The sequence below is a fragment of the Lepidochelys kempii genome, chromosome 1, assembly GCF_965140265.1.
Source record: "Lepidochelys kempii isolate rLepKem1 chromosome 1, rLepKem1.hap2, whole genome shotgun sequence".
Taxonomy (NCBI): domain Eukaryota; kingdom Metazoa; phylum Chordata; order Testudines; family Cheloniidae; genus Lepidochelys; species Lepidochelys kempii.
In genome coordinates, this window is record NC_133256.1 from 47,634,128 (window position 1) to 47,649,852 (window position 15,725).

At 42.5% G+C, this 15,725-nt stretch overlaps 1 protein-coding gene across 7 annotated transcripts in view; it reads left to right on the forward strand.

Annotated features, from left to right (window-relative positions):
* PDS5B (PDS5 cohesin associated factor B) overlaps positions 1-15,725 on the forward strand; it is a 257,931-nt gene that overhangs the window by 79,624 nt on the left and 162,582 nt on the right. For 6 of the 7 annotated variants that reach the window (XM_073341612.1, XM_073341603.1, XM_073341640.1 and 3 more), the window contains 3 exons: positions 6,877-6,963; positions 7,050-7,147; positions 7,860-7,986. In XM_073341612.1, coding sequence (XP_073197713.1) covers positions 6,877-6,963; positions 7,050-7,147; positions 7,860-7,986 — 312 coding nt within the window. The remainder of the gene's footprint in view (positions 1-6,876; positions 6,964-7,049; positions 7,148-7,859; positions 7,987-15,725) is intronic. The other variant, XM_073341649.1, reaches the window with a different exon arrangement.

Here is a 15,725-nt window from a genome sequence, read left to right on the forward strand (position 1 = left end):
CCTTCTATCAGAGTGGCTTACTTGGTTAAGTGGAGACGGTTTACGTGTTGGGCCTCGGAATGGAATCCTCACTACACTCTCTATATTGGACTACCTGCTCCATCTCAAGTGTCAAGGCTTGGTCCTTCCGTCGATCAAGGTGCACTTGGCAGCTATCTGAGCCTTCCCCATCTTCTGAGTCAGGGCAGATCAGTCTTCTACCATGAAATGATGTTCAGGTTCCTGAAGGGTTGGGCAGAGTTACCCCCAGGTTCACGACCCAATCCCTCTGTGGGACTTAAATCTGGTGCTCTCCTGGCTCACGGGTCCCTCCCTTCAAGCCATTCACCACTGCTGCTCCTCTCGTGGAAGGTTTCTTTCCTAGTAGCGATTACTTCAGCCTGAAGGATCTCTGAGATCAGAGCATTGACATTGGAACCCCCTTATATGGTGGTGTATAAGGAAAAGGTTCAGCTGTACCCCCACAGCTTTACCAAAGGTGGTGTGTCAGTTCCATACTGTCAGGACATCTTCCTACCAGTCTTTTTTCCCAAAGCCTCACAAGACTAAGAAGGAGCATAACTTACACTCTTTGGATGTTAGGTGGGCCTTAGTTTTCTACACTGAGAGAACCAAACCTTTTCCTAAGTCGTCACAGCTCTGTCACAGTGGCAGACAGGATGAAAGCTCTACTGGTTTCCTCTGAGAATCTCCTTGTGGAAAACCACATGCATCAGATTGTGCTATGAACAAGAAGGGGTGTCGCCCTCCGCTATTGTGACTGCCCATTCCACCGGAGCACAAGCTTCATCAGCGGCCTTAATTGTACAGGTACTGATCCAAGACCTTTGCAGAGCTGCTACCTGTTCTTCTTCAGTCCATACGTTCACATCCCATTACGCCATCACCCAGAAAGCCCAGGACAATGCCAGCTTCGGCAGAGCAGTGTTGCAAACAACGTGTCCGTGAACTCAGAGCTCACGCCCAAGGATACTGCTTGCACTCAAAAGAAGAAAAAACGGTTACCTACCTTTTGTAATGGTGGTTCTCCGAGATGTGTTGCTTATGTCTATTCCATGACCTCCCTCCTTCCTTGCAGTTGGAGTTGATGTCAAGGAACTGAGGGGGTGTGGGGCTGGTAGTGCCCCATATGCCAGTGCAAGGAGCATGGGGCTCCAGAGGGTGCTAGAGCCTGCCCTCCAGATACCACAAAGGGAAAAATCTCCAGCAGCTGTGCACATGGGCGCGCACACACCTAATATGGAATAGACATGAGCAACATATCCTTTATATACTCCATACTCCTTTATAAAGGAGTATGAGGTGCAAGTGGTGGTCTCGTCCATCCTCCCCATGGAAGGAAAAGGCCGGGGTAGGGATCGTTGAATCGTAGAAGTCCAATGAATGGCTACGCAGGTGATGTCGGAGAGAAGGCTTCAGATTCTTTGACCATGAGATGGTGTTCCAAGAAGGAGGAGTGCTAGGCAGAGACGGGCTCCACTTAACGAAGAGAGGGAAAAGCATCTTCGCGAGCAGGCTGGCTAACCTAGTGAGGAGGGCTTTAAACTAGGTTCACTGGGGGAAGGAGACCAAAGCCCTGAGGTAAGTGGGGAAGCGGGATACCGGGAGGAAGCACGAGCAGGAGCATGTGAGAGGGAGGGCTCCTGCCTCATACTGAGAACAAGGGGCGATCAGCGGGTTATCTCAAGTGCCTATGTACAAATGCACAAAGCCTTGGAAACAAGCAGGGAGAACTGGAGGCCCTGGCAAAGTCAGGGAATTATGATGTGATTGGAATAACGGAGACTTGGTGGGATAACTCACATGACTGGAGTACTGTCATGGATGGGTATAAACTGTTCAGGAAGGACAGGCAGGCAGAAAAGGTGGGGGAGTTGCACTGTATGTAAGGGAGCAGTATGACTGCTCAGAGCTCAAGTATGAAACTGCAGAAAAACCTGAGTCTCTGGATTAAGTTTAATCCAGAGCAACAAGGGTGATCTTGTGGTGGGAGTCTGCTATAGACCACCGGACCAAGGGGATGAGGTGCACGAGGCTTTCTTCCGGCAACTAGCAGAAGCTACTAGATCCCACGCCCTGGTTCTCATGGGCGACTTCAATCATCCTGATATCTGCTGGGAGAGCAATACATTGGTGCACAGACAATCCAGGAAGCTTTTGGAAAGTGTAGGGGACAATTTCCTGGTACAAGTGCTGCAGGAACCAACTAGGGGCAGAGCTCTTCTTGAGCTGCTGCTCACAAACCGGGAAGAATTAGTAGGGGAAGCAAAAGTGGATGGGAACCTGGGAGGCAGTGACCATGAGATGGTCAAGTTGAGGATCCTGATACAGGGAAGAAAGGAGGGCAGCAGAATACAGACTCTGGACTTCAGAAAAGCAGACTTTGACTTCCTCCGGGAACTGATGGGCAAGATCCCCTGGGAGAATAACAAGAGGGGGAAAGGAGTCCAGGAGAGCTGGCTGTATTTTAAAGAATCCTTATTGAGGTTACAGGGACAAACCATGCCGATGTGTGGGAAGAATAGTATGGCAGGCGACCAGCTTGGCTTAACAGTGAAATCCTTGCTGATCTAAACACAAAAAAGAGGCTTACAAGAAGTGGAAGATTGGACAAATGACCAGGGATGAGTATATAAATATTGCTTGGGCATGTAGGAATGGAATCAGGAAGGCTGAATCACACCTAGAGTTGCAGCTAGCGAGGAATGTTAAGAGTAACAAGAAGGGTTTCTTCAGGTATGTTGGCAACAAGAAGAAAGCCAAGGAAAGTGTGGGCCCCTTACTAAATGAGGGAGGCAACCTAGTGACAGAGGATGTGGAAAAAGCTAATGTACTCAATGCTTTTTTTGCCTCAGTCTTCATGAACAAGGTCAGCTCCCAGACTACTGCACTGGGCAGCACAGCATGGGGAGGAGGTGGCCAGCCCACTGTGAAGGAAGAAGTGGTTCGGGACTATTCAGAAAATCTGGACGAGCACAAGTCCATGAGGCCGGATGCATTGCATCCGAGAGTGCTAAAAGAATTGGCAGATGTGATTGCAGAGCCTTTGGCCATTATCTTTGAAAACTCGTGGCGAACGTGGGAAGTCCTGGACGACTGGAAAAAGGCTAATGTAGTGCCCATCTTTAAAAAAGGGAAGAAGGAGGATCAGGGGAACTACAGGCCAGTCAGCCTCACCTCAGTCCCTGGAAAAATCATGGAGCGGGTCCTTAAGGAATCAATTCTGAAGCACTGAGAGGAGAGGAAAGTGATCAGGAACAGTCAGCATGGATTCACCAAGGGCAAGTCATGTCTGACTAATCTAATTGCCTTCTGTGATGAGATAACTGATTCTGTGGATGAAGGGAAAGCAGTGGACGTGTTATTCCTCGACTTTAGCAAAGCTTTTGACATGGTCTCCCACAGTATTCTTGTCAGCAGGTTAAAGGAGTATGGGCTGGATGGATGCACTGCAAGGTGGGTAGAAAGCTGGCTAGATTGTCGGGCTCAACGGGTAGTGATCAATGGCTCCATGTCTAGTTGGCAGCCGGTATCTAGCGGAGTGCCCCAAGGGTCAGTCCTGGGGGCGGTTTTGTTCAATATCTTCATAAATGATCTGGAGGATGGTGTGGATTGCACCATCAGCAAGTTTGCAGATGACACTAAACTGGGAGGAGTGGTAGATATGCTGGAGGGTAGGATACAGAGGGCCCTAGACAAATTAGAGGATTGGGTCAAAAGAAATGTGAGGTTCAACAAGGACAAGTGCAGAGTCCTGCACTTAGGAAGGAAGAATCCAATGCACTGCTACAGACTAGGGACTGAGTGGCTAGGCAACAGTTCTGCAGCAAAGGACCTAGGGGTTACAGTGGACGAGAAGCTGTGTATGAGTCAACAGTGTGCCCTTGTGTCCAAGAAGGCTGGCTAACGGCGTTTTAGGCTGTATAAGTAGGAGCATTACCAGCAGATCAAGGGACATGATCGTTCTCCTCTATTCGACATTGGTGAGGCCTCATTTGGAGTACTTTGTCCAGTTTTGTGCCACACACTACAAGAAGGATGTGGAAAAATTGGAAAGAGCCCAGAGGAGGGGAACAAAAATGATTAGGGGGCTGGGGCACATGACTTATGAGGAGAGGCTGAGGGAACTGGGTTATTTATTCTGCAGAAGAGAAGAATGAGGGGGGGATTTGACAGCTGCTTTCAACTACCTGAAAGGGGGTTCCAAAGAGGACGGATCTAGACTGTTGTCAGTGGTAGCAGATGACAGAAGGAGGAGTAATAGTCTCAAGTTGCAGTGGGGGAGTTTAGGTTGGATATTAGGAAAAACTTTTTCACTAGGAGGGTGGGGAAGCACTGGAATGGGTTACCTAGGGAGGGAGGTAGTGGCATCTCCTTCCTTAGAGGTTTTTAAGGTCAGGCTTGACAAAGCCCTAGCTGGGATGATTTAGTTGGGGATTGGTCCTGCTTTGAGCAGGGGGTTGGACTAGATGACCTCCTCAGATCCCTTCCAACCCTGATATTCTATGATCTCACAAAACTGTGGGACTGGGCAACAAAATGGCAGATGAAATTCAGTGTTGATAAATGCAAACTAATGCACATTGGAAAACATAATCCCAACTATACATGTAAAATTATTGGTCATTGTGGATAGTTTTCTGAAAACATCCATTCAGTGTGCAGCAACAGTCAAAAATGCTAAAAAGGTTGAGAACATTAAGAAAGGGATAGATAAGACATAAAATATCATATTGTCTCTATATAGATCCATGGTATGCCCACCTCTTGAATACTGCGTGCAGATGTGATTGCCCCATCTCAAAAAAGATATATTGGAATTGGAAAAGGTTCAGAAAAGGGCAACAAAAATTATTAGGGGTATAGAATAGCTTCCATAGGAGGAGAGATTAAGACTGGGACTTTTCAGCTTGGAAAAGAGACTGCTAAGGGGGCGGGGTGTGACAGGTCTATAAAATCATGTTTGGTGTTGAGAAAGTAAATAAGGAAGTGTTATTTACTCCTCCTCGCAATACAAGAACTAGGGAGTCACCAAATGAAATTAATTGGCAGCAGGTTTAAAACAAAAGGAAGCATTTCTTCACACAGTGTACAGTCAACTTATGGAACCTTTTGCCAGAGAATGTTGTGAAGGCGAAGACTATAACAGGATTCTAAAAAAAAGCTGTGTAAATTCAAGTAGGACAGGTCTATCAATGACTATTAGCCAGGATAAGCAAGGATGGTATCCCTAGCTTCTATTTGCCAGAAGCTGGGAGTAGATGACAGGGCGTGGATTACTTGTTTATAACTTGTTCTGTTCATTCCCCTTGAAGCACCTGGTATTAGCCATTGTCAGAAGACAGGATACTGGGCTAGATGGACCTTTGGTCTGACCCAGTGTGGGTGTTCTTATGCTCTTATTCTACCAGAGCCTTGGCTTGTTCACTGAAAGGAATCCTAGAAGAGATTTGCAAGATAGCAAACTGGTTATCCCTGGATTCTTTTTAGTCATTGAAGTCTGGAAATTGTTCAGTCTGTGGATGTTGCCTTCATGTGGTGGGAGCACATGCTTTTGAATTTTGAGTTGGTTGGAATAATTATCCAGTATGTATCAGTGCATTGAGTGCATAAAAATAGTTGTAAAAAATAAAGATGTTTGTCACTTACCAATCCAGAGGGTCTGTACATAATTAATTTTTTCTGATGCTGTTGCTTAATGTTACCTATTTGAGTTTTCTGTTTCATAAGAGATGTTCCTATGGAAATGTAATTTGACAAACTGAAGCTTGAGAGAGGCATCCATAACCCTTTCTTGTTGGTTGCTTTTTGTCAAAGGAGGGCTCAATATCTAAGTTCTCTCTAAGCTGCGTAGCCACGCAGCAGGCTACAGAGGGCTGTGCAGATGCACAGCCACAGGAGTCTGGGGAGATGAGAGAGGTATGTGGGGAGGGGAGCAAGTTGGGTCGTGCAGGGCTGCTGTGGGGAGAGGGGCCTATTCCCCAGCCCCGGGAGCTGTTGCTGACGGGGAGAAGCGCCTCGCCCCGGGAGCTGCTGCCAGCGGTGAGAGGCCTGGGGGGAGTCCTCTGGCCCCAACCCTTGGGCACCCCGCACCCCAAACTCCTTCAGCCCCACCTCAGAACCCTCACCTCCCAGCTGGAGCCCTCAGCCCTGCACCCCAAACCTCTGCCCCAGCCCTGAACCCCCCCCATATCCCCCCACAGTTTGAATCCCTCAGCCCTGGCCCCATCCCAGAGCCCTCAACCCTCTGCCCCAGCCCTGATCCCCCTCCCACACTCTGAACCCCTTGGACCCTTCCCCCCCATGTCACCTCCATAGTGGTGCACATAAAATTCATTCCGCACATGGATATAAAAAGCTAGAGGAAGCATTGCTCAATATGCTAGTCTTGAATGGTAACAGAGATGGAGACACACTGTATACAGGTTAAAATTCTATTTAAAAAAAAGACAGCCCAAAATCAAACCGATAAAACTGTTGCACTGTGAAATGAAAATCCAGCTTGCAGGAGGATGCGTAACTTTTCCATTGACCCCATGGGTCATGTCTGCCAAGTGCAGAATGGAACTTTCTCTAGGCTTCCTTCTGTCCATCAAGCTGAATGTTTTCATGTGAAACTTAACCAACATTAACTCCTTCCTGACCTTGTTACCAAGGTGAAACTTTCTAAGGATTACTATCACTCACATAATTCTTCATAGGTTCATTTGTCATCCTACTTGCCAGGGTCAGTGAGGATTGGTTTCTCTGTCTTTTGTGGGAGTTCTGTAGTGTGGAATGTGATAAAAAGTTCAAAATGAATATTTAGACAATTTAGTTAAATGCAGTCATAAGTTACATGATGAAACAAATTACTATTATGTTTGTTCTTTCTAGGATATATTTATGTTTATAACAAGGCAACTGAAAGGATTAGAAGATACAAAAAGCCCACAGTTCAATAGATATTTTTATTTACTTGAGGTAAGCTAAAATTATTACTATTTCTTCTTCTTTCTTTTTCAAGTTCTCCTAATAACTGCTGTACCCTGTTCTTCCCCCCAACACAGAATATTGCTTGGGTCAAATCTTATAATATATGCTTTGAGCTAGAAGACAGCAATGAAATTTTCACACAGTTGTACAGAACGCTGTTTTCTGTAATAAAGTAAGTATATTCTGGTTGATGTAGTTTTAATTAAATTAGAATTGTTTTCCTGAAATATATAAACTTTGAATCTGTATATATTCTGCTTGCTCATTAAAGCTTTTAGTCTGGATATAGTAGTAATCAAAGCTTAACATTTCTGTTTTAAGAATTCAGTTTATTATACTTACGCTGCTGCCTAGGATTAAAAAAGTATATGTTCTGCCTTGTTTTTCAGATAATACTTTGTAGGAGGATTCAGTTAGTGAGCTGTAGCTCACGAAAGCTTATGCTCAAATAAATTTGTTAACCTCTAAGGTGCCACAAGTACTCCTTTTCTTTTTGAGAATGTATTAGTGTTTGGAGAACAACTATTGAATATACAAAAGCTTTAAAAATTTAGTTGTGTGTTTTATTTAGATATTATCTTAGGTCAGAAGTATGGGAAATATTTCTGAGATAGTGTACGAGAGAGTAGAAAATGAGAGCTCACTCTGGCTCTGCTCTTTTGGGTTTTGTCAGGATAATATCCTTAAAACAAATGAAACTGAAACAAACTTCCTAGGCCAAAATTTAGAAACCACTTCTTTAGGAAATGCTCCTTTAAAAAAAGGGCGCTGTTTTTGCATTCACTGCCTATTTCTTTGGCATTGCCTTGTGATTAGAGGTAGTACTTTGTTGTAATATAGTACGTATATTTATATACGCTAAGAAATTCTACTTTTAATTTCAGCAATGGTCATAATCAAAAAGTACACATGCACATGGTGGATTTGATGAGCTCTATCATTTGTGAAGGAGATACTGTGTCTCAGGAGCTTTTGGATACAGTTTTAGTTAATCTAGTGCCAGCACATAAGGTAAGCCTTAATAGCTGTTGAATTTTATGGTTCGGTCATGTTGAAACTTGATCCAATTTACAGGGCAAATTGTGAAATGAATTAATCCACTAAATTTACTTGGTCTAGCCTTCATGACTCAATTTTATGTAAAACTCAGTGACATTTCATTGCTTTCATTGGGTTGTCATTAAGTGAAAATGTTTCGTCTTGGTTTTTAACAGTAGCCTAATATTGTAAATATTTTTCTTTGTAAACTTTATTTACATTGTGACTTGTCTGAAAGTTAATTGTTTGTGACATCTTTATTTAAGTGGTATGTGGGTAGTAAGAACCTTGCATAAATGTATTGTTTCCTTTGAAACCAAGGTTGATACTGTTTTATTTTTAATGATGATTTTGATTTTATAGTTGTACATGAGTGAACAGGCCCAAGTACCATACTTTTATAAATTGGGGGGGAGGGGGAGAAGGGAGGCAAAATTAATCGAATTCATGATTTTTGCCCTTGAATTGACAAGTGTTAGTGACAAAGTGCATCATAATGTATTCTCAACATTGTTTGTGATGTTAATAAAAACATTAGGAAAATGGTGGAACATGAAGTACTAAAAGGATGGATGCTTTACTTTGATAGCTTACATGCAATCATGCAGTTATTAGTAGGCAAACTGGGAAACGACTGTTTTAGACTTTTATCTCGGGTATACATTATCACCCTTGGATTTTTAAAAAAAGAAGGAAAGCTGGATTTGCTCTGAGGTATAAACAAATGCATGATGTTATCTCATGGAACTTTGGATACAAGATGTAACATAGATAAGACGATGCAAAATTATATAAGTTACAAAATTCAGTTACCTCCATGTAAGATAGTTTTGGAAATTTGACTACTTAAATTCTGGACAGCTTTAGATGTACTCAGGGGAGAACAGTCTCTTTTGAAACTGAACTGTTTTTTCAAGAAAAGAGGCCTCTGTGTTTTTTTAAATGTTTTACTGCTACAGACAGGCTACAGTAGATGGATATGTGAAAGATTTTGATTGTCACTTCCAAGTGCTGCCTGGTATTTTTTTAAGCTATTTCATATTTTTTTTATGGGTAAATTGATTTCAGCAGCTTCAGAACAGTATGTAAGAGAGCGTGGTTCACTGGAAAGAATGCAGTCAGACTTTTGAAGAGGTGCTCTTTGACAGAATAAAGCAAGGTAGTACAATGTTCTGTATACCTCACCTTTATGTATTCAACATAGAAAATTAATTAATAGGAGTAGAATTTCATCATCATCATCATGGCAAACCTCAAAGGGACATGGGCCACTTGCAGACTGAGCGCTACCGGGATTAATGAGAAGCAGAGTTTAAGTGGGTGAAAAAATGCTGTTTTTTATTGACAATCTTACTATTCAAGGCATAGAGCACCTAAGTTGTTCTATCAGTCTTTTTTGACTGAAAATATTCAAATTGCATTCTTACACCCAGCTATATTGTATGTAATTTGAGCAATACCAGTACTTATCTGTGACAAAAGAATCGGCCTCAAAATTTCTGGGTGCAATTCAGATTTACTAGAGGAGACCTCAGGGTATGAAAAATGTAAAAGCAAGACTAAAGACTTTTTCTTCAATTTGGAATTTCTCTTTTTTGAACATCTGTCTTTTATTTGGTGTTTTGTGCCACATTAATCTTTAGACTTTACAAATTATTCTCTATCATTTTGTGGAAAGTTTTTCCTGCATCTTTAGTGAGAGATGGGTCAATATGTTTCCATGAAAGTTCTAAACTTTTATTGAATAAAAGTAGTTCGTTGACCCTTATAGAATAAAAGTTAAAATATTCAGGGAAGATTGGATGCATTATTGAGCACTGTGCAGGCTGGTTTGAATAGCAGGCTCTCAGATGGGCATTTTGGAAGTTTATAGTGGATAAAAGCAAGGTATTGTCAGGAAACCCGCCGAATTGTGTAAGGCTTCAACTCTGGCTTTTCTTCCTCCTCTTGCCTTTTTAATTATACTAATGTTAATTATATACAGGGCTTCTGTGTTTTGGGGTTTATTAATTTTGTGTTTTGAAGTTCATTTTATCAAATTTTCAGTAGTAGAAATCCAAGAATTTGGGTTTTTGGGGGCTTTCTTTTTGTACAGCCAGTAATGAGTAATGCAATATATTGTTCTGAAATGCGCTTTAATGTAGTGCTGTTTGAAATGTTAAAAAAATTAAAGTGCACTAACAAACATTTAATGTGCACCAGCAGGGTCTCTGTGGACCAAAAAATGCGCAGCATGATGGTATGCTTTTGAAATCACACCCTTATATTTCTCATTAGTACTCTATATAGACGAGCCTTTAGATTCAAGTAACCATTTCTGCTCTTTTTCTGATCTTTAGTGGATTAAACACAAATTTAATTTTTTTGTATTGTGGGTTTTTACTGGTTAAAATCACAAATCAGAAACCCTAAATACATGCTTGCTAATGGTTGCAATTATTTGCATAATTTGCATAAGTATGTTCTGAGACTTGTATGTATGTGATCTAAGTCTGTTGTGATCTAAATCTGCGAAATACAGGTCTGTATTTTACATCTGGTTATTCAGCCAGTATTCTGAAATTTTTTTACACAGATTTTAGGCTTCATAGTCAATACAAGTGATATATTTATATTTCATCACAAAAACTTAGTTAAGGTGAAGCTTGAGTTTGAAGGCATATATCAGTGGTTTAAATGTATATTACTTTACAAAAATGTTAGCTTTTTAAAAAAAAAAAAAAAAGCAAAATTCCTCAAATGATAGAAAACCAAGAAATGCAAATTGAGGTTGCATTATTCCAAAAAGCCCACCTCTCTCCATGAGAGGTTAAGGGTACCTAGCTCCCATATACCTCCAGGAGAAATCAAAAGACCACTAGGAGAATTAGGCGTTGTCTACACCCTCTCCCTCCCCCCCGCATAAGTATGGTGAGAATATCTGCTTCTTATGATTCCCAGCTCTCTCTTCCTACGGGGAGGAAGTTAGCTCCCCACTGCTACCGTTTGTTTACAGGGGTGCCCCCACCTTCTTATGTGTTTTAGGACCTGCAGCAGTCCCTCACTTCTCTTCAGGCAGATATGCTTGCCCCTGCTGATATAGGAGTCTACCTGGGCAGGGCTTTTGCCTGCCATCAGAAAGAAAAAAGGGTCAGTCATGGGCCACACAATACAAAAAAACCCACAACCCTTTTCTCCTACATATGCACATAGCTTACACTCTTACCATTTCCTTTAAAGACTTAGAAATGGACATTTAATCAGCTTGACTATAGATTTTTTTTTCAGAGGGTCAGTTTAAAAAAAAAAGTAGAATCTCACTTTATTTTTTTGTTTCATTTTTGTTTTTTATGTTTATCATTAGCTAGGAGGAACTACAAGTGGTGCGTGTTACTCAAGCTGGGCAGGGTGGAGAGCTCTGTAGAGTCAAATTTACAGGATAGTTATTTTAGAGGTGAGGAGGGTAGAAGAGGAAGGGGTTTAGTGATATATATGCAGCATAGCTTTCTGTCCTGCAGTGGTTTGTCTTGTAGTAATTGCCGTTTTCTAAGGCTTTTATTTGGGTATATGAGACTAAAAGTTAACTTAAGTAGTGCAGGAGTTGTCACAATTGTTCATAATAGAGAGATTGTGCTTTTTTACCCTTCCTATTCAAGATTGTACAGATCATCTCTCTTCCCACTGGCTGCTGAACAAGATTCCTGTGGGAACTACAGATGTTCCTATCTGGGAAAATTAACTGAAATTTGAAATTTTCTGACAAAGGTTTTTTCCATTGGAAAATACTGATTCCTCTGAATCAAACATTCTTCATAACATGTTGATTTCACCAAATTCTCATGGAAAACAGATTGATGGGGAAGCAAGAGCCTGGATGTCTTGGGAGACCAGGCTTCTAGGGTCCCAGGCTTCTGAGCAGTTTTCTGGGTGCCCACTGGGTACCCAGGCTGTCCTTTTGGAGGCCTGGCAGTTGTTTTACAAAAAATTCAGAGACTTTCTGTTGCACAGCTTCTGGCATTATTCATTATAAATGGCCTAATACCTCCAACTAGTGGAATTCAGAGGCAGTCCAATGTGGTTGCTTGATGCTTCAGGCCTAATCTCTGCCTTCAGCTCAACCTACCAGATTTTCTGCCTCTAGCAGTGGAATAAGTTGGTGATTCAGTTTCTTCCAACCATTTTGTTTTAAAATATTTTATTTAATAGTTTTCGTGCATGTGACTTTTAGTAGTCTTCCTTCTCCCTCTCTTCCTCCCTCCCGGATTGGGTAAACGGTAGCATTCTGGTTTCAGCCACCATCTGCTGCTGCCTGTTGGACTACTCTGTCCCCACTCAGCCATGGCAGAGCTGCCCTGCAAACAGCTGTCTAAATTTAAGCGGTGTTTCATATGTGAGGAAGTAGTTACAGGCTCTACAGTGCGTGAATTATGTCCTGCCTCTTCCCAGCCAGACAAACTTGTACTGCCAGGGTATGGGGCTCAGTCAGACTAACCTGTTGGGTCTTTCACCATGCCCTGAGGAACCATGACTGCAACACAGAAAAGCCTTATCAGGAGCTTCTGAGCTTTTTTGGGGCAGGGGGGAGTCTCTAGTTGAGGAGGAAACGATCTGGCAGGCTCAGGGGTAAGTCCCACAACAGACCCGGGTCGGAGGTGGGCGGATGGGGTGAAAGTTTCCAAAAGGATCCAGTGTCCCTCGTATGCTTAAGTGGGTGTCAGCTCCCTGGGCAAAGAACCAGGGCTCCTATGCAACTCCCCTTTTTCCTACTGTGAATCAAGAGATTTTCTTGACTGTCTAAGCGGTAAGTCTTGCAAACTCCGGGTCCCAAAAAAGCAAAAAACAAGTGTGTCCTTTGCAAGGTATGGATTAGTATTATTTATCAACAAGTAGGATGAAAATCAAAGGTTAAACCTCTTCTCCTTTGCCTTCTCCTGAGGGAGTGTTTTCTGGGGTTATTCTCCTGTAAAGTATGTCTTGCAGTCCTTTGTATTGTGCTCACCATCCTTCCCTGACCCTGCAGCATGTCTGGGCATGTAGAGGATCTTGTCCCTCCTGTGCAGTCCTGCCTCAGGCTGCAGCCTAAAGGGAATTGTTCCTACCTGGCTTTCAACTCAAGGACCACCTCTGTGCCAGGGAAAGAGGGTCGCATTTGAGGCAAGAGTGGAATGGAGTTGTGATCTATCATCATCAGCCATAAACCTTTGCTCTGCTAAGGAAAGGGTCTTGCTCTCCACCCCTTCCCTGTTCCACAGGCTCACTCCACATTAAAGCCTTAGGAGCACTTCAGGCAGTCTGTAACCAGAGCAGAGGCACATGAGGATTCCACTCCCCACAAAGCTGTACAACCCTAGGATTATAGAGGGCGAGAAATCTCTTCCTGTGTGCGATATATGATCCTGATTTACTAGGCAAAGCCCCTGATTGCTTCTACAGTATTTACCTGGGTGCCAAGCAGCCTGGGGGTGCAGGTAGAAGTGGCCTGTTAAGCTCTCTGAGGATATTTTAACAAGCTGTTTCCACAGTTGAGATGTGTGTACCAGTACCCGTCTTCCGTTGTGTGGTTTCCATGCCAGGATGAATAGCATGCTACCTCTTCCATTTAAACAACTGGGGGAAGAAGTACTATACATGCATCACAAAAACAAATCATGTACAGGACCTTTCTAAGACAGGCTATGGAGGGGGTCAACAAGCATATAGACAAGGGGATCGAGTAGATATAGTGTACTTAGATTTTTCAGAAAGCTTTTGACAAAGGCTCTTAAGCAAAGTAAGCTGTCATGGGATAAGAGGGAAGGTCCTCTTATGGATTGGTAACTGTTTAAAAGATAAGAAACAAAGGGTATGCATAAATGGTCAGTTTTCAGACTGGAGAGAGATAAATAGTGGTGTCCCGCAGGGGTCTGTACTAGGACCAGTCCTATTCAACTAATTCATAAATGATCTGGAAAAAGGGGTGAACCATGACGTAACAAAATTGCACATAACACACAACTTCTCAAGATAGTTAAGTCCCAAGCAGACACAAAAGCTACAAAGGGATCTCTCAAAACTGGGTGACTGAGCAACAAAATGGCAGATGAAATTCGTGGTTGATAAATGCAAAGTAATGCACATTGGAAAACATAATCCCAACTATACATATAAAATGATGGGGTCTAAATTAGCTGTTACCACTCAAGGAGATCTTGGCGTTATAGTGGATAGTTCTCTGAAAACATCCACTCAATGTGCAGCAGAGGTCAAAAAACTGAACAGAAAGTTGGGAATCATTAAGAAAGGGATAGAAAATAAGACAGAAAATGTTAAATTGCCTCTATATAACTCCATGGTATGCTTACCTTTTGAAGACTGCGTGCAGATGTGGTTGCCCAATCTCAAAAAAGATATATTGGAATTGGAAAAGGTTCAGAAAAGAGCAACAAAAATTATTAGGGCTTCCGTTTTCGGAGAGATTAATAAGACTGGGACTTTTCAGCTTGGAAGAGACACAACTGAGGGGGGATATGATAGAGGTCTATAAAATCATGACTGGTGTGGAGAAAGTAAATATGGAAGTGTTACAAGAACTAGGGGGTCACCAAATGAAATCCTGGTCAGAAGGCCAAGACTATAACGGGGTTCAAAAAGAACTAGATGAGTTCATGGAGGATAGGTCCATCAATGGCTTTTAGCCACGATGGGCAGGGATGGTGTCCCTAGCCTCTGTTTGTCAGAAGCTGGGAATAGGCAACAGGATGGATCACTTGATGATTACCTGTTCTGTTCATTCCCTTTGGGGCCCCTGGCATTGGCCACTGTTGGAAGACAGGATATGGGCTAGATGGACCTTTGGTGTGACCCAGTATAGGCATTCTTATGTTCATATGTTCTTATCAGTGGCTTGCAAGGAACTCATTACTATTATCATCCCTTTGAAGCATTAGTAGATGCATAATTTCCTGTTGATGTGGCCTTTGAGGGTATCATAATACCCAAATGAGGATATCTGATTAAATTAAAAGTTAAACTAAAATGTTTTTGTAAAAACACAAATTTAATACATTTTGGGAGCCTAAGGTTTCTGCAGCAGTAGCTCCACGAGTGAAAGACAGTCATCATCAGAAGGGGACTTCCTTCGAAAAGATCCCACAGACCCTCCGAATGGTGACACACTGCATAGCAATTTCAGAGCCTTAGCGATAGCCATTCAGACCAAAATCTTTTCATACACTTAGTAAGGAAAGGATACTTTGTGGCAAACAAGTGGCTTATCTAGAATAGTGTTTCTCAACCTTGTTGATGTTTGAAACCAGCTTGCTGCCTTTCTAAACTATATCAAAAAGATCTCAGGGACTGATTCCAGTCCACAGACTGGTTGTTGAGAAATTGATCTAGACGTTTGATCCTTGCTTGGAGAGAGATGTTTTGGGTCCTGTCTTGGTCAAACCCTTGATGTGATTTATGAGGAGCAATGGATATCTTGGTGGCTACAAGAAAGCCGGTTATACTCCTGAATAGCCATTGATCATCCTAAACAGATACCTTATGCATCCAAACTTACAGGTGAGGAGCTATTGGGGGAAACATTGATGAAATTAGTAGCTAAGATTGCAGAGAGGCCTCAACTCTCACTGTCAAAGCCAGCATAGCAATCTATTGGTTGCTACCACATCAAGGGTACCTAAAAAGGGACTGTTACCCTCACAGAAAGAAAACTCTGTAGCTGACACTTCCACAGAAACCTACATAAA